We start from the raw sequence: 18,047 nt of genomic DNA, 5'->3' as shown, positions 1-18,047 counted from the left end.
TCCCTGCCTTGCACTTTAAGTAGTAGTTTGTGCAAAGTGGGTGTAAAATAACACTAAGTCAGACTGGCAAAGTACAACATTTACAAAGTCTACAGCCAGAGAGAGGAGTTTTAATTTAAACACTTGATACTTCAATTACTGGTTTCATCCACGATCTAAAATGATGACTCACATAAGTTAAGGGAAGCACAAATGGAAGATTCATTAAAATGTACATTCATATCCGACCTGTAAGCACATGAACTCTGAAAATAAGATGCATAGGATGTCATTGAGCTACTGAAATCTGTAGCAATGGGACTCTTGATTTATGTGGGGGTGTGAGCAGGAGGGAAAAGCTTGAGCATGCTGGGAAAGTCAAAGACCATTCGATAAAAGCCATTTGCCAACTTCCTCTCTCCCTCACCAGTTCTTATTCCTTTTCTTGGTCAGAGAGAAGCAGCACCTCCATGCTGAGTCACAATTGCATAAGCAAGTTAATTTTGTGTTCTCTCCTGCTTTGTAAATAGGATCATCTGTTTTTTGTTATGGAGTTCTTGAATGGAGGAGACCTGATGTTCCACATACAGGATAAGGGGCGCTTTGATCTCTATAGAGCAACGTAAGTCCCAAATAAGTGAGCTACTTTGCTACTTGCTTTTCTTGGAGTTTTTAAAATAAGATTTAAACAAAAAAAATGCATCTTGGACAAGCTAGGCTGAGAGAACAGTTCATGATTTTTTAAAATTTTTTTTTACTACTTATAGTTCTAAAGCAGGGATCGGCAACCTTTGGCACGCAGCTCACCAGGGTAAGCACCCTGGTGGGCCAGGCCGGTTTGTTTACCTGCCGCATCCGCAGGTTTGGCTGATCGCGGCTCCCACTGGCTGCGGTTCGCCGCTCCAGGCCAATGGGGGCTGCAGACGCGGCAGGTAAACAAACCGGCCCGGCCCGCCAGGGTGCTTACCCTGGCAAGCCACATGCCAAAGGTTGCCGATCCCTGTTCTAAAGGACCTAGTGATTTCAGCCAATCTATTTAATTGGCTGAATAGTCAAGACATATTTGAAAGCATTTGTTCCATACACTGAATGGCCTTCTGTAATAATGGACTGGTGATGCGTGGTGGCACAGGGAAATGTTCTCTTATCCTTCTTTTAATTTCCTTCGTAAAGTTGGGTTTAATTACATCAAATAGCCAGAGGAACTTAATAAGCCATTTCTAGATAGGAAAGAAGCTGCAGAATGTGAATTATGTTTCTTAGCAGTGTCTCAGATGCAATTTTCCTATTAGGATAGTGTCTTGTGCAAGACTCTGGGCCTACATACTTATATATTGAACTCCTACGTGTGAGAAAAGTGTTCCCCCACCCCCTTCAATTTTTTGGCATAGTAAAAACAAGTAACCATTGGTGAATTAGGCTGCCTTGTGTTGCAAACTTGATATGGTACATGGAGACTCTCTACTTACTTGGCAGATTAGAATCCAAACATTTTCTGCCTTCCCTTCAAGCATTTCCATTGGGAAAATCAAAATGAAATCTTTCAGAGTTCAAATATTCTGTTTTTTTAAACTGACCTGTAATGGTTCATTTTTAGATTCAGTTCAATAAAAAAATTTCTGTTCTGAATTTTTTTGGAATTTCTGTTCTGAATTTTTTTTTTTATAAATTTCAACTTCTTGTCCTTGGGGGAGGGATAGCTCAGTGGTTTGAGCATTGGCCTGCTAAACCCAGGGTTGTGAGTTCAATCCTTGAGGGGGCCATTTAGGGATATGGGGCAAAAATTGGTTGGATGATTTAAATTGGGGATTGGTCCTGCTTTGAGCAGGGGGTTGAACTAGATGATCTCCTGAGGTCCCTTCCAACACTGATATTCTATGGTTCTATGTCCTGATTTGGAGTGAGAAGAGATGTCAGAATTTCCCACAGCTCTACCTCATACTCCAAGCCAAATTTAAAGTGCAAGCTTCATTTATTTTCTTAAATTCCAAAAATTAGCAGAATAAAAACACCAAGCTAACAGGCTGGTGCATTAGAGTACAGTATCCACTTAGTCTTTGTTTAAACTTCATAAAAATGTAATTTCTCTGCTGAGTGTTTAGCAAAAGGAGACTGATCAGATACAAATACTTCCTGTTCTCTTAGCTGAGACTAGCAATAAAAAAAAATCACAAAAAAATTAAATCATTCATATTTTAGTAGTAATGATTATGGATCATTTATGGGCACATTGAGCAAATAATCATATGATTTAGAAGGAATTAAACTTCCGGCAACAGGGTTGGTAGGTAGATGCCTTCTGTGAAACAGGTTTAAAAAAGGCACTAGCCCTTTTACTGTCTTCATTAAATTTTAATAGGGAAGGGCATTGGGTAAACGTTTAATCTGTGTGTGATACTGTAAAAATTAAAAAAGCCTAGCGATGGACTTGATTATATGCAGTTTGGGATTACATGTAAATTACTATGCGCTGTATTAACAAATATCAGGTTTCATTTCATCACAGAGTTTTGGCATAAAGGGCTGTGGGGCAAAGTCCAAGATGGATTTACAACAGAGGGACCCCACCTTGCAGCATTCACTCTCATGCCTAGCTATCCAGTCATGTTACTTGCATTGCTTTCAATAAGAAAGCTTCTCAAATTACTTTTACTTGAACAGTAGGTTAGAGTGCAGGATATGGAGAGTCTCTCTTTCCACCGTGTGTTTTTTCAGAAGCTCTGGGTTGGTTGCCAGATGTATTTTGTTCCAGGAATGAGAACAAGTTGGCAGTTGGGTTTTAAAATTATTCAGTATAGTTCTTCACAAAAGGGAGGGGACATGGGAAGCTTGAAGGGATCCTTTTATTCTCTTCCTCCCCCCTTCAAATACTCCATGTTAGACTGGCACATCCTACTTTTAGGACCACCAAAGGGGGCCACATAGACGACGAGAGACAGCTCCCTCCTGTCCAGATCCTGAGTGTACTGCTAGGATCAGAGTTTGATCCGACTCCAGTTTCCCCAAACAGCAGTGAGCCTCCCAACAAACTTTACAGGAGGCCACTTTCATTAAAAGAATACCTTACAATATCCCCAAATTGCCTACAGTTCTGTTTTGTCTGTCTTACAAGACCAACCTCTATTAAACCACAGCCTCTTGTGTAACATCTTAAGGCTGGTTTTCTCTATAATTTAAGCTAAAGTTCATCAGAGATGGAGATCTTTCCATTCAAAATCTAAGTAAAATTCAACAAAAATCCCATGCCACAGATATTTTAGTGAATGCTGAAGGAAGGTGTTTAGCTTTGTTCAGCTCTACCTTTATTTCACTGACTTCTTTTATAACCAGGTTTACTATTGAAAGATGGGGTGTAACGTTCTCTTGCATGAAGAACCCCATCCATTTTAAGGTGATCCCATGAGATTCCTGGTACTCTGACCTTTTATTCTTTACTGTTGCCTCTTGAAGCTCAGCTATGCACCTCTCTGCAAGTGTGTAAAGGAAGATTAAAGGTTAGATCAGGGAGAATGCTCTATGGTGGAAGAAAAGGAAGTTGCTATCTTCCATAATGTTTGGAGTTGTGTGTATAGAACTGAACAGTAGTGTTATAACAAAAACCTTGTAGCTTTCAGGCCACATTCCTTGGAAAGATGTGAGATATTAATTTTAACTGCAGTTTTATTACATACAGTAATTCACAAGTAATAGTATTCAACACTGCATTATGTCCATATTGCAAGCTATACAAGGTAATTATGCAAAAACTAAATATATGGGATTCCTCCCCCCCAATAATTAAATTATGTAAACTTACAATACTATTCATCTTTCATAAAAAAAATTTCTTAGTTGCATTCACAATGTAGTAAATGTCTAAGCAAGCCCGTTTGAAGTGTTGTTGCTCTATTTCAGGTTTTATGGAGCTGAAATAGTATGCGGTTTACAGTTTCTTCACAGCAAAGGCATTATTTATAGGTGAGTGGTGATCGCCTCTGATACGGGGCCCTTAACACTTGGTATATTTCTTGTGATGTATTAGTGGATTCTGTGATTAACCTACAACCAGGACATATACGAGAAACAGTTCTTTATTAAACATTTGATTTTATTCCAAGGGTATTAAGATGCAATTCAGCAAGTACTTGAGATGAATCTATAATTGTTTTCTTGTGTTTTCTCCTTGGCAACAAGCATAATGAAATATTATTTATATTACACAGAAGTGTCTTTGTTTCACATTAGTTATTGCCAGTACTCAGACTGAGACAGTTTGGTTGTTGGTGGTAATGGAGATTTAGAGGTTCCTTGAGGCTGTGTTTGACTTTGTGAAAAGCATTGAGGCTAAAGCTCTCTGCTGCTGCCGTCTCTAGGAAATAAGGAGAGAGACACTGCTTCCTGGGCTGTAACTTCAAGTCAGAAATGAGCTTGCAGATGTCCAAATTCTTCACACTGTGTTTAGACCTTGTGGGCTACATTCTGATCTCAAGTGCAGTTGAGTAAATATGGTGTAACTCCATTTCCTGGTGCTGCTGAGATCAAACTGTCACCGCTTTCCCTTATTGAAACATACAAGTAAGAGGCAGCAAAGGTTAAGACTTAAGTTACTATGTAATACCCTGGTTCAGCATATATGTACACTCGCCCATATTTAGTAGTGGACCTAGGAAAAAGAAGACTAGCTATATGCTGTAGTGCTGGTGCTAGTTATGCAAGTCAGCATTTCTGATAATACTAGCCTTTATGTGCTAAATTTGAAGGGTGGGGATGGGCCCTCTTTTTTTAAAGAGGCAGAGGGGAGAAAATGTTCCACTGCATGTTTCCTGTGGATATTTGGGTTGCATCTCCTGTATACATCCATCAACTACTAGCAAATTTCTGAAAGTGGGTGCTGCTCAAGGCAGCCCACACTGCATCTTCACAGAGGGGCTGTAATGTGCAGGTGACATGGGAGAAGGCAATGGAAGCAGACCCCAAGACACTTGACAATCAAATGAAAAACCCTTGTTTAACAGCCTAAGGATTTATCTATATGAGGACATCTACCAGCAAAAACAAAAGGTGGAAACACATTCTTATTCTAGAAGATGTGCCCCCACCTGAAAGGGAGTTCTGTTGGTAAATTTTCCCATGTAGACAAGCCCTAAAAATCAATACAAACTTAACATTTGTGATGCTGGAATGAACACATTCCAGGTGAATTTTCAAAGGTTATTTGATTTTAACGGAGTAAACTAACAATCATTTAAATGAGAATAATGACATTTGTCTATGTATCAACAGCTATAATCCAATGGGACAGGTAGGGGGTCATGTCCAATCTTGCAGAGAGGATTAACGGTCACACCATGTGCTTCTGGAGTGGTCAGGGACAATTCTGACATTTGTTTCATGGTCTTGAGCAGTAGATCACCCTCTCTTGACAATCTTAGCAGCTGCTTTGGGGAACTCACCAAGGAAAAAAAAGAATTCCCAGTCATCTTGTGAAACATCTGCTCTAATCATGTCTGTATAGGTCAGTAGCAGGGTTGTTGGCAGCTGTTCAGTCTGCCTTCCTTGGTATGTGTTGCTGCATCCAGCTGCACACAAAAAAATGCATAATACTTTGAAGAAGGGAATGTAACTGCTTTTCCTGCAGACTTGGAGATACTGCATCAATAATGTTCACACCATTAAATGATTTAACAAGACTTCAGAAAAACAGTGTGAACACAGTGTTTAACATTAATTTACTGTGGTCACTGTGAAGTGTAGTGCAATCCCCTGCTGCTATACTTGTACAGTCATCTGTGACTAGATGCCAAGTTGGTTGGCCTTTGGATGAAATCTCATTCTGGTCATGCCGAACTTCCAAAAACAAAATATAGTACAAATGAATCCGAGTGAGTTTCTGGGCACACAGAACATTGCCCTAAGAGACTTCAAAGCAAGTATCTAGGATTATAGAACAGAATTAGCAATAATGCTGTGGTCTATAATCTTCACAACTAAACAAAACTAGGCTGACATTTCAGCTACATCTAAATCATGAAGTGTTCAGGTATTTGAGGATATGTCAGAGCTATTGCTATTTCTATTGGCAGTGTACAAGTGGTGACAGGGTAGTTGGAACTATTTTTTAGCCCTGAAAGAAAATAACTGAAGGCAAGAATACAACTTGCACAGGGAGCTATGTTCCCAAGTCACCTAACCACTTTTGAAAATCCCAGCCAGAAATAAGAATCCTTGCACTTGCTACAAAACAGAGATGTAGAATCCAAATTGAGCTGCTGAAAAGCAGAAGACAAGTCTTTTCTGTGGTTCATTAGTGTCCCAAGGATTTCCACAGAGGATACCAATACATGAAATTGGTGATTAGCCTTGTTCAATTTTTCAAAGATATTCTGGACAAATGCCATCTTTGCAACATGGGTAGGGAAGAGCTGAGATGTTTCAGTTACTCATTGTGCAGGCATCTGTTCATTGGCAATAGCATCTCATGTGGAATAGCTTCAGAACAGTTGTTGGAAGGTACACGTTGCTGTCCCAAAATCCTCAGACACTTTGCCTATGATTTTTTCCCTTCACGCTATGGCAGAGACCCTTGCAAAATATTTGTGAGCCTTTTGTAGAAGGTAGCTGTTTTCAGGTCTTTTAGTTCTTACAAATTGTGAGTTATTAATTCCAGATACTTACTAAGTAATTCTGTACCAAACATTTAACTTCTTCCCTTCAGCCACCAATGAAAACAGGGACCAGGAGAGACTGTCCTGAACATAAGTCTATTTCCTTCTAGGTAATAATAATATCACAATGGATTTTGGCAAAAGGCAAACGTGGTAAGGATAGAAAAATAGATTATAGTAATTTACCATGTGCTTACAGGGAAAGGGAGAACTCATAGTTATAACAGATGCAAGTAATGGTAGGAGTGCTGCACCTAGCCATAGCTCCTGTGGTTATGCTTGCAGAAACTTCAGTTTTACCTAGCTCACCTCTTAGGTATTGTCTTAATGTGGAAATAGTTAAAACATGGAGGGGGAGGAGAGGGGACACAACAGATTGTCTTTTGGATTCACATTTACAGCCAGGTGAAATTTTTTTCTGCAAAGACTGCAGATTCCCCAACACTGAAATATTTCAGAGATTTGCGTAGATCTTGGTGAATTATTATAGTAAAAATCAAGACATTTGTTTAAGTTTCCTGAAATATAAATGAAAACTTTTTTCTCTGATTTGCTGAAAGTTTTGGAAATAAATTTTCGGTTCCACCCAAATAAAAAAAAACTGTTATTTGCCCAGATCTACTAACAATATAAATAACTTGCACTGAGACATATGGGAAAAACCTACTTATTTTAGTAATTTTGAAAGTATGTTCACCTGGTGAGAGGCTGTTTAACCTTTCCTGGCAGTAATGTGTGTCACTTGTTTTCAACATAGTAGTATACTGAAATTTTGTTTTTGTTTTTTTTTACCTTTCCATCTAGAGACCTCAAACTGGACAATGTGATGCTTGATAAAGAAGGCCACATCAAAATAGCTGACTTCGGGATGTGCAAAGAGAATGTGGTTGGAGAAAACAGAGCAAGCACTTTCTGTGGTACCCCAGACTACATAGCACCTGAGGTAAGCACAGAACCAGTCAAGTGCTTAGAAGAGCAAAGCTCTGATAATGGTAATGTGGAATTTGCTTAGAAAGCCTCCTTTGGCATTCACCAACATGTAATTATCTTTCCTTTCACAGAATTTACTTTTAAAAAGTTAGCATTTTAAAAATATTTATTCCTAAATGCTAGTAATCCAATTAGAAAGAGATTAATCCAGATGCTGTCCTAAAAATACTGCAGAACTCTAAAGCATGCATTGGGTTATTGAAATATCAATTCATTTTTTATATTAAATCTATCCAGCTGGCGAAGTTTTAAGCAGCCGTTATCCCTTCTGCTTTATTGCCCAATGAACACTGGTATAATTCTACTGTGGTGCTTCTCCATGATTGTGAGGCACCTTGCCACTTATAGATTCATAGATTCTAGGACTGGAAGGGACCTCGAGAGGTCATCGAGTCCAGTCCCCTGCCCTCATGGCAGGACCAAATATTGTCTAGACCATCCCTGATAGACATTTATCTAACCTACTCTTAAATATCTCCAGAGATGGAGATTCCACAACCTCCCTAGGCAGTTTATTCCAGTCTTTAACCACCCTGACAGTTAGGAACTTTTTCCTAATGTCCAACCTAAACCTCCCTTGCTGCAGTTTAAGCCCATTGCTTCTTGTTCTATCCTTAGAGGCTAAGGTGAACAAGTTTTCTCCCTCCTCCTTATGACACCCTTTTAGATACCTGAAAACTGCTATCATGTCCCCTCTGTCTTCTCTTTTCCAAACTAAACAAACCCAATTCTTTCAGCCTTCCTTCATAGGTCATGTTCTCAAGACCTTTAATCATTCTTGTTGCTCTTCTCTGGACCCTCTCCAATTTCTCCACATCTTTCTTGAAATGCGGTGCCCAGAACTGGACACAATACTCCAGTTGAGGCCTAACCAGCACAGAGTAGGAAGAATGACTTTTCGTGTCTTGCTCACGACACCCCTGTTAATACATCCCAGAATCATGTTTGCTTTTTTTGCAACAGCATCACACTGTTGACTCATATTTAGCTTGTGGTCCCCTATAACCCGTAGATCCCTTTCTGCCGTACTCCTTCCTAGACAGTCTCTTCCCATTCTGTATGTGTGAAACTGATTGTTCCTTCCTAAGTGGAGCACTTTGCATTTGTCTTTGTTAAACTTCATCCTGTTTACCTCAGACCATTTCTCCAATTTGTCCAGATCATTTTGAATTATGACCCTGTCCTCCAAAGCAGTTGCAATCCCTCCCAGTTTGGTATCATCTGCAAACTTAGAAAGTACGCTTATTATGCCAATATCTAAGTTGTTAATGAAGATATTGAACAGAGCCGGTCCCCAAAACAGACCCCTGCGGAACCCCACTCGTTATGCCTTTCCAGCAGGATTGGGAACCATTAATAACAACTCTCTCAGTACAGTTATCCAGCCAGTTATGCACCCACCTTATAGTAGCCCCATCTAAATTGTATTTGCCTAGTTTATCGATAAGAATATCATGCGAGACCGTATCAAATGCCTTACTAAAGTCTAGGTATACCACATTCTCCCTTATCCACAAGGCTCGTTATCCTATCAAAGAAAGCTATCAGATTGGTTTGACATGATTTGTTCTTTACAAATCCATGCTGGCTATTCCCTATCACCTTACCACCTTCCTGCCCTTAGGGTGAGGAAGTCTTGTCTCTGTCTGCTGTGGATCAGCTCCCGAAAATCATTACCCTCTGGCAACAGAAGCACTGCCTTGTAGGCCTCCCACTCTCTGTACAGGTAGTGATAGGCCCATCTCATCCACTGGGCTGTCAGAGTGTCCCTCAGGAATGCTCAGCCTCTGTTTCCCTGCACACTCACAGAACTTAGATCTGCTCTTCCCAAAGGAATAGTACACACCAAGTTGTAAGATTCAACTCAGGATCAACACTTTTCATGAGTGCTGTGGGTGAAGCAAACAACCATAGGTTTACTATCAAACAGAGGAGGTTCACATGATAGGAAGTGAGAATACTAGAAAAATGGTTACATATAAAACAAAATCAATGCACTTTCTAGAGACTAAAACTTAATTACAAGGCATTCCCCTAGTTCCTACAAGATCGTTTACCTCCTGTCCTTTCCCCAGCATTTTCAAGTCGAGTGACTAAGACCCCATCTCCTAAGGACAAGCTTGCTAGCAGTTTGGCTGCACAGATGGAAAGAATGAGAATATACCTCCGTGTCCCATAGTTATACCACCAAAAGTTCATTGTCCTTTTTATAAAGTGCTAGTTCATGTCTTCCTGTATATTTCCTTTCTGAAGATTTCACAATCCTTCCTTAGCATTGACCTCAGACAGTAAATGGAGGGCCACTATGAACCATGATACATATTTTACAGTGTAAGCAGACATTTTGTGCCTGAAAGAAAACCTGCTTTTTACTTGTGTGGTGACCAGTCGCTAGTCACAGACCTTAAGAACATAATTTTCTCTGTGTGTGTGGGTGTGTGTATATGTATATCATGTTGCAATAACACATGTTGCAATGATTGTGTGACATAGGCTTTCATTAGAGACCTTACATGCCTCAGATTCTAAGGCCATAAGGGACCACTGTGATCATCTAGTCTGACCTTCTGTATAACACATGCTATAGAACTTCCCCAAAATAATTCCTAGAGTAGATCTTTTAGAAAAACATCCATTCTTAATTTAAAAATTGTGAGTGATGGAGAATCCACCACAAACCTTAGTAGTTTGTTCCAATGGTTAATTACTCTCACAATTAAAAAATTACACCTTATTTCCAGTCCGAATTTATCTAGCTTCAACTTCCAGCCATTGGATTGTTATACCTTTCTTTGAAAAAATCAAAGCTGGTCTTTGCTGACTCCTTCTCCCACATCATGAAACTAAAAATGAAACCAGCTTGTAGGTATAAAACATTTTGATGTGGGGGGTTGGGGCAGGGGAATGCTAAGTGACTTAACATAAATCCCACTGAAATTCAATGGGACTTGTGCTCTTAAGTCACTTGCTTGCTTTTAAAATCTCACCTGTACTATAGTCCAGAATGAGATAATTGAAATCCTAGTTACAGCTATGAGAGCGCCGTCCCAGCAAACGTCCATTCGTTAGTAAATTATTTTCTTTGATCACAATCAATCTTGTTTCCGCCAGTCATATAGTTCCTCATCTTGCAGAGGAGTGGTAGTGACTTACACTATCTTCTAAAGATTGAAAAACCAAGTTGTCAGGTGTCCAACAATATTTCTGCCTAGGAAGTCCATGTTACAAGTGAACAACCAATATATTTACAAATCTGGACAAAAAATTTAGCTACACAATTTCCATATCCAGCTAGCTACAATCTAAAGTGTAGCCATTTAAGTAGGACCTAAAGCTCCTTTTATGTAGGTCATAATCATGTCAAAAGCTTATTTTTTTCTTCTAGGGCTTCTTGATTTATGAAGATTTTGCTGTTTGAAAATGCCTCTCATTCTTTGTGCTGTAGTTGACATGCAGGTCTACATTGTGTATGAAAAGAAGCTCCAAATCCCTAATCAGTTTTCTACCAGTAATCCATTTATCTAAGTACTTATGATTTAGTATCTAAGCTGATTTAACCTTTTAAGGTGCAGATTGGGTTTTTGGACATGACCAAAAAGTTATTTTTAAGTCTTTGCGGACCTAGTTAAGTGAGCCTCTGGAGGTAGCATTTCCTTATTAGAATTTGTGTTTCTCTCCCCTGCACATGTCCTGTCATGGCAACAGATTCTTCAGGGCTTGAAGTACACATTTTCTGTGGATTGGTGGTCATTTGGAGTCTTGCTGTATGAGATGCTTATTGGACAATCTCCTTTCCATGGCGATGATGAGGATGAGTTGTTCGAGTCAATCCGAGTGGACACGCCTCACTACCCACGGTGGATTACCAAGGAATCGAAGGACCTATTAGAGAAGGTAGGTGTAGGCTTTGACACAGTCAGTAGGTCCTACTGTTAAGTTTGTATTAAGGGAAGAGTAGCTGGCACTAACTTCACAGGTTACCAAATTGCACTTTCAGTAAAGTATCTCCTCATAATTTTAAACCTTTCACAGAAGTGCAATTATTAGGCAAGCAGTGAAAGATTTTTATTAAACTGAAACCAAAGCAGATTTAGCACTAAGGCTAGTCTATACTATGTTAGAGGGGACAGGGAAACCCTTAAGGTATGTCTGATCTGCAGTCACAGGGCATGCTCAGGTACTGGAACAGTGACTTAGATGGGCTTGTACAGCCTATGTTGAAGCCCATGCTGCCACAGTTTCATTGCTTGAGTACCAAAGCTAGCTTGATTCAAGTTAGCTCAGGTATGTCTACATTGAACTGCAGTCACTCCATGAAAACAAAGTATGTCTGCACAGCAATCACATGGTCAGTGGCTTACCTGTTCCCTTCAACAGTACATATGATTCAATTCCACTGTCTTTGTCAGTGCCCATGTACCCCCAGAACCAGCTAAAGCCCTGTGTTCCCTTTCCCACTGAGGAGATGTAAGGATACAGAACTCAATCTTATACACATTTTATTTCAAAGCTCTTTGAAAGGGATCCACCAAAGAGACTAGGAATTACTGGGAACATCAAGGAGCATTCTTTCTTCAAAACAATCAACTGGACAGCACTAGAGAAGAGGGAAGTAGAGCCTCCTTTCAAACCAAAAGTGGTATGTATCATTCCAACACTTATTGTACTCTACATGGTTTTGCACTGTTCTCACAGAGTTGGTTACCCAGATGATTCATATTCCTGAAACTAGAGACAGGTGGTGACGTAAACAAAAACTGTTAGATAGTATGGCTATGAGGATACCACTAATAAAGGTGCTTGTTGAAGAAACAACATGATAAAAAAAGCTTGAAGGTTTCCTAACAGGAGGAATGGAATGTGAACAGTCCCATTAGTTAAAGCTGAATGGGGGAAATGGATATAAGGATTTTTCAGTGAAAGTAATCAATGGAAAAATCTACAGCTGGTCCAACTAAGAGCATCCTGTACTTGCATGTTATCAAGTGTGGGATTGCTCACATGATAAAAGATTATTAAACAACTCATACTACCACTTGAGATGACACTTTAAAATAACTATATATAAATTGTATATTCTATTATAAAGAATCAATCATTACCACTGCCACTCAGACCAAAAAATCTGAATGATGATTGCATTTCTCAATATATGGTTAAAGATAACTTTCACTATAATCCTTCTTGACATACAGTACCTTTATACATGGATTAGGAATCTTCCATAAGCATACGTAAAGCACTTCATTTAGCACCATATGCTGCTTTCCTGTAATGGAACAGTAGCCAAAACATGAGGCAATAGCCTATCTAGTACCAGTCTAGGAAATGCAAGTGTTCCACACTACCTCAAATCAGTTTTCTTTTAATATCTAGGGGAAAGAAAGGATTTTTATCTCCATCATCTGCACAGTTTAACTGTTAAGTTCTTTAAGGAGAGCCAAGGATAGGCACAGGCACCTGTCAATTTTATTGATTAAGTTCCAGTAGTAGTACCTAGGCTATCTATACACATGTGTGTTGTAGCCCATATTAAATTGGCTAGTACTCATTCTCAATTGTAGCTTTTTCTTTGTTTGGTATTTACATGGCTCTTTCCCTCTGCGTACACAGCAGAAGGAGCTATCTAAGCCTAGTGCTATTTGCCTTTAATTATTACTTAGATATCTCCTCCCCTGTAGAGAGACTCTAAGCCATGGTGGAGTTCTAGCAATACCACTTTTAAAAAAGCACATCTTAGAACGTGTCTAAACCTTTTAGTGATAGTCATGGAATCTTTCGGTTGACTGAGAATGAACAACTCAACAGATGAGTGTTCTGGTTTTCTCCACTGGGATCATGTTAGCTAATATCTCCATCATCTGCTAGCACAGTAGTAAGATCGTTAGTTGTTGGCCTATCAGTTACTGTTTTAACTATGACATCTTTGACTAAAATGAACTGCCTTTTTCTTTTGAAATGCTGGATGTGTTCATCTACCTCAAAGTGAGCTTCCCACAAAGTAAATGTAGAAAGATTGACACCGAGCTTTCAAGAACATTGTCTACAGACTTCTAAACTTTTCAACATTCTACAAAGCATTACTTAACTTGCTTCTCACTTGAGTTTTCATCAGTAAAGTAGTGTGATTTAATACTCTTCCAATGATTAGAACTACTTGGGTGATAACTCTGAAAATATGCTAAGGTAATGCTCTGTGGGGATTCAAGATCTTACATATAGTAAATGAAGCATTTTAATGTTGTGCTTACAGTTACGGGTTTTTAAACTTTCTCTTTAGCAAATCTGATTAGGCTGAAGCTGTGCAGAAAAGCAAAGAAGCCACTAACTATTTCCACCCTCTTTGTTTAACACAGAAATCAGCAAGTGACTACAACAACTTTGACCGAGAGTTTCTGAGTGAGAAGGCACGGTTATCTTACAGTGACAAAAACTTGATTGAATCTATGGATCAGTCTGCATTTGCTGGATTCTCTTTTATTAACCCTAAGTTTGAACAGATCCTGGCTAAATAGTCTCTGAACATTTAGGGTTAGCGTTTGGAAGCCTCTGTTTACAATGTTTAAGTGACATGTGGTCCAACAATGTTGTCTCTATACCTTTCCTTCAGAATAATATACAGTAGCATGAAAAATTTCTTACTGCTGATTAACTGGCAGTGGTTTTTTGCATAGTCAGGTTTAAAATATTAAGAATCGTGTGCATTAATTGGGAAAATGTAAATTTTGTGTTTGGTAATTTTATATATATATAGATATATATATATGCTGTATATTTTGCTCTGGAAACAAGACATTAGAAAAGATTCTTTTTTTAAATATGGTTGAGGCCCTTTTATTCATCTTCAGTAAAAGTTATATTAAACTTTTTTTGTGATTTTAGCAATTACACTTTTTTTCTCCAAAATGACTCTCATTTACTCTCAATCTATTGTAAAAGGTAAATTAAGATTATAGAAATGTTCCTGATTTAAAAAGCAAAGACTTTTTTTTTAAGGATACCCTACCCAACACTATAAAAAGAACGAGGAGTACTTGCGGCACCTTAGAGACTAACTAATTTATTTGAGCATAAGCTTTCATGGGCTAAAACCCACTTCATCTGATGGATGCAGTGGAAAATATATATACACAGAGGACATGAAAAAATGGGTGTTGCCATACTAACTATAACGAGAGTATTCAGTTAAGGTGGGCTATTATCAGCGGGAGAAAAAAAAACTTTTGTAGTGATAATCAGGATGGCCCATTTCCAACAGTTGACAAGGAAGTGTGAGTAACAGTAGGGGGGAAAAAGGTTTTACTTTGTATAATGACCCATCCACTCCCAGTCTGCAAATTAATTCCAATTCTGCAGTTTCTCGTTGGAGTCTGTTTTTGAAGTTTTTTTGTTGGAGAATTGCGACTTTTAGGTCTGTAATCGAGTGACCAGGGAGGTTGAAGTGTTCTCCGACTGGTTTTTGAATGTTATAATTCTTGACGTCTGATTTGTGTCCATTTATTCTTTTGCATAGAGACTGCCATGTACATTGGCCAAACCAGACAGACGGGCATTGCTGGCATCTCCTGCTTATAATAGCCCACCTTAACTGATTACTCTCGTTATAGTTAGTATGGCAACACCATACTTTCGTTTTAGCTCACGAAAGTTTATGCTCAAATAAATTTGTTAGTCTCTAAGGTGCCACAAGTACTCCTCGTTCTTTTTGCTGACACAGACTAACACGGCTACCACTCTGAAACCTGTACCCAACACTAGTTTCTCTTAGTGTCAGATGCTTGCCTGTTGGCTTATTCTGACCAAACAACTTTGCCTCATTACAAACTAATACTTTATTGTAAGACAACATCCAATATTTTAAAAGTTTAAGAACTCATGTAACTATGGGGCCTCCAGAGTGTTCTGTGCCAAACAATTTCATGCCACAGTTAAGTAACAAATGTGTTGTCGTCTGCGGCTGCAGATAAAACACTGGCTATTCTTTAAGTTTAGCCTCAGTGTCTCTCTCTAGTTTTTAAAATAAAAGAATGATTAAATACTGCTTAATTTAACTAATTTATCTCCTCCAACCAATATTACATCTCCTTTCTATCCTGCATCATTACAATAGTTACGAGATTAACTGCTACAACCTTCCACCTGCAGTGTAACTCAAAAGGATGGGTTACATTAGGAAAAAAGAAACTAGTTCCAATTCATTGTGTGACATCTTTTTTCCATGTGCTATGCTTCATTGGCTACTCTAAATATTTATTCTTGGCAAACATATGCATCAGATGTTCTGGCCCAAGTATCTGGCAACAACCCACTAGGAGTAAATTTTTAGAGACTGAAGTACAAGTTTCCACTGCTAAAGTATAAAGTGCATTTATTAATACTGTAGATGTGAGCAATAAGCTCACTGCCTCTTACAAAAAAGCCCTGGTTCAGCTATTATATGGAATATTGGGTCCACTTACCTGGCCTTTCAGAGATGGAACATTTCTGCTGAACTGCCAGACATGGTGCTGTTCCATATAAATCACCAGCTTTCAAATAGAACATCTGTGGCTCCATGTGTTTTAGCACAACTGATGTTAAAGCAAAGCCATGCTTCCATTTAGTAGGTTATAACCACATGTGAACTTTCCACAGTTCAATAACATCTGTACATGATGAGGGGAAAGGATTCATCTGGGTTAAACCACTTTCATTACTACAAAACTAGTTCACACAGGTCTACTTCCAAGTAAATAGAAAGTTGACTTACTCAATGCACAACCTCTAATGATTTGGATCATAACCACCATTAACTATAGAGCTAGAGATACACCACTTGCTCTACTACATAAAATAACTGGGCCTGTGGCATACTATGGACCTTAAACTAGTGGATAGATCAAAAAACAATACTGAAGTGCTGCTGTTCTATAAGCGTATTGCATAAAAGAGGGCCCTGATTTGCTAACCAGTACAAAAATTCCACAGCTATGTAACTACCATTAGCCCAGCAAATAGTGCTACACAGCAAGAATAAAAACAGTTACCTACCAGATTGTCACAGAAGACAGCATACATGTGTGAGAGAGAGGCAACCATTAAGTGTAGGTGCTTCAGCATATTTATTAGCCTAATGTCCATTAAGTTTAAAAAATCCTTTTCTGCACAGAAGCTTTATAAATGTTAATTTCATAATCAAAACTGCTCATTAATTCAACAATCAAATGTACCTAAAATTTAAATGGCTATAAGCCACTATGCTGAGATCAAAAGGGAATCATTTCCTCCTTTGGATTTCTTTATCCAAGATGCACCAAAAAAATTGAGGGGGGTCCTCCAAGAATTTAGAATTAGGAACTATTGTTACTGAACATGAGAATACCCTATTGAAAACCTTCCTGAGGTACTGTGATGAACTATGCTAAGAAAAGGCCAGTTAGTTTTAGAAAAACTTTCTACTGAGTGCAGTGCTTAAACATGGAATAGTTGGCAGAAGGTGAGTATAGTTCATTTAAATACAATAAAACCTTGCCAGCTCTGGCAAATCCAGTGCAGAAAGATTTAATTTTCCAAACAGTGAGTAAGCAGATAAAGAATTAATCACAAAATATACACTCGTTAATTTGACAAGCATAGTTTTGTTAATTATAATACTTCACAGCATGCTACAGTATTTTACAGAACATATAGTGAAAGAATAGCAAAACCTGGAGTACGTCTACTCTTGGAGCTGGGGGCGTAAATTCCAGCTCAAGGCGACATACCTGCCCTCCCTAGTGCTGATCAAGCAAGCATGCTTAAAAAAAAAAAAAAAAGTGTACCCACAGCAGCAGGAGGGGCAAGCTGCCCCAAGTACATACGTAGCAGCTCGAACACATATGTACTTGGTGCTGCTAGTCCCTCCTGCCGCTACTACACTATTTTTGAGCCCACTAGCTAGGATATGTTTCCTCAAGCTGGAATTTACAGCTCCAGCTCCAAGCGCAGACATACCTTAAGTCTCAGGCAGATGAAACCTCCGTAGCCCTGTACTACTGAAGCAGGAAGACAGCTCTGGCTTTTTAAAAGAGGCTCCACTGTAGACTCAATCATATAATACATTCTTGGTTTTGTTTTTATAAAAACAGTGCTACTTTTTAAAGCTGGGACCTACAGCTTCAGTGTTCTCATAATAAATTCAGGTTTATATAGGGAGACCCAGATTGGCGTTTTATTTCATATAGAAGGGTTTGCCTACACACTGGGGATTTGCCCTAATATCAGCAGCATAAGTGCAAACCCTCAGTGTAGGCAGAACAAAAATAAACGTAAAGTGCAATTTGTGGTTTCAAGCAGAGGTAACAGAACCATGGCTGCCAACCAATGGCTGAAAAGGGGGCAAATCACCAGAACAGAGAAGGCTTAGGTATGTTTTACCTGGCTACACTCTTGTTCTTTATATTTGAGATTGGTGTG

At 38.9% G+C, this 18,047-nt stretch overlaps 1 protein-coding gene across 2 annotated transcripts in view; it reads left to right on the top strand.

The window, feature by feature from the left end:
* The window catches only part of PRKCD (protein kinase C delta), a 146,511-nt gene extending 132,017 nt beyond the window's left edge, over nt 1-14,494 (top strand). For both annotated transcript variants that reach the window (XM_024195678.2, XM_024195676.2), the window contains exons 13-18: nt 510-601; nt 3,874-3,936; nt 7,428-7,566; nt 11,319-11,507; nt 12,124-12,252; nt 13,970-14,494. In XM_024195678.2, coding sequence (XP_024051446.1) covers nt 510-601; nt 3,874-3,936; nt 7,428-7,566; nt 11,319-11,507; nt 12,124-12,252; nt 13,970-14,128 — 771 coding nt within the window. In that variant the 3' untranslated portion in view covers nt 14,129-14,494. The remainder of the gene's footprint in view (nt 1-509; nt 602-3,873; nt 3,937-7,427; nt 7,567-11,318; nt 11,508-12,123; nt 12,253-13,969) is intronic.
* Nucleotides 14,495-18,047: the final 3,553 nt, after the last annotated feature.

This window comes from Terrapene carolina, unplaced genomic scaffold (assembly GCF_002925995.2).
Source record: "Terrapene carolina triunguis isolate 2854851 unplaced genomic scaffold, T_m_triunguis-2.0 Scaffold232, whole genome shotgun sequence".
In the NCBI taxonomy this organism is placed as follows: Eukaryota; Metazoa; Chordata; order Testudines; family Emydidae; genus Terrapene; species Terrapene triunguis.
Note: the sequence above shows the minus strand (reverse complement) of the source record. Positions and strands in the feature narration are given on the sequence as shown.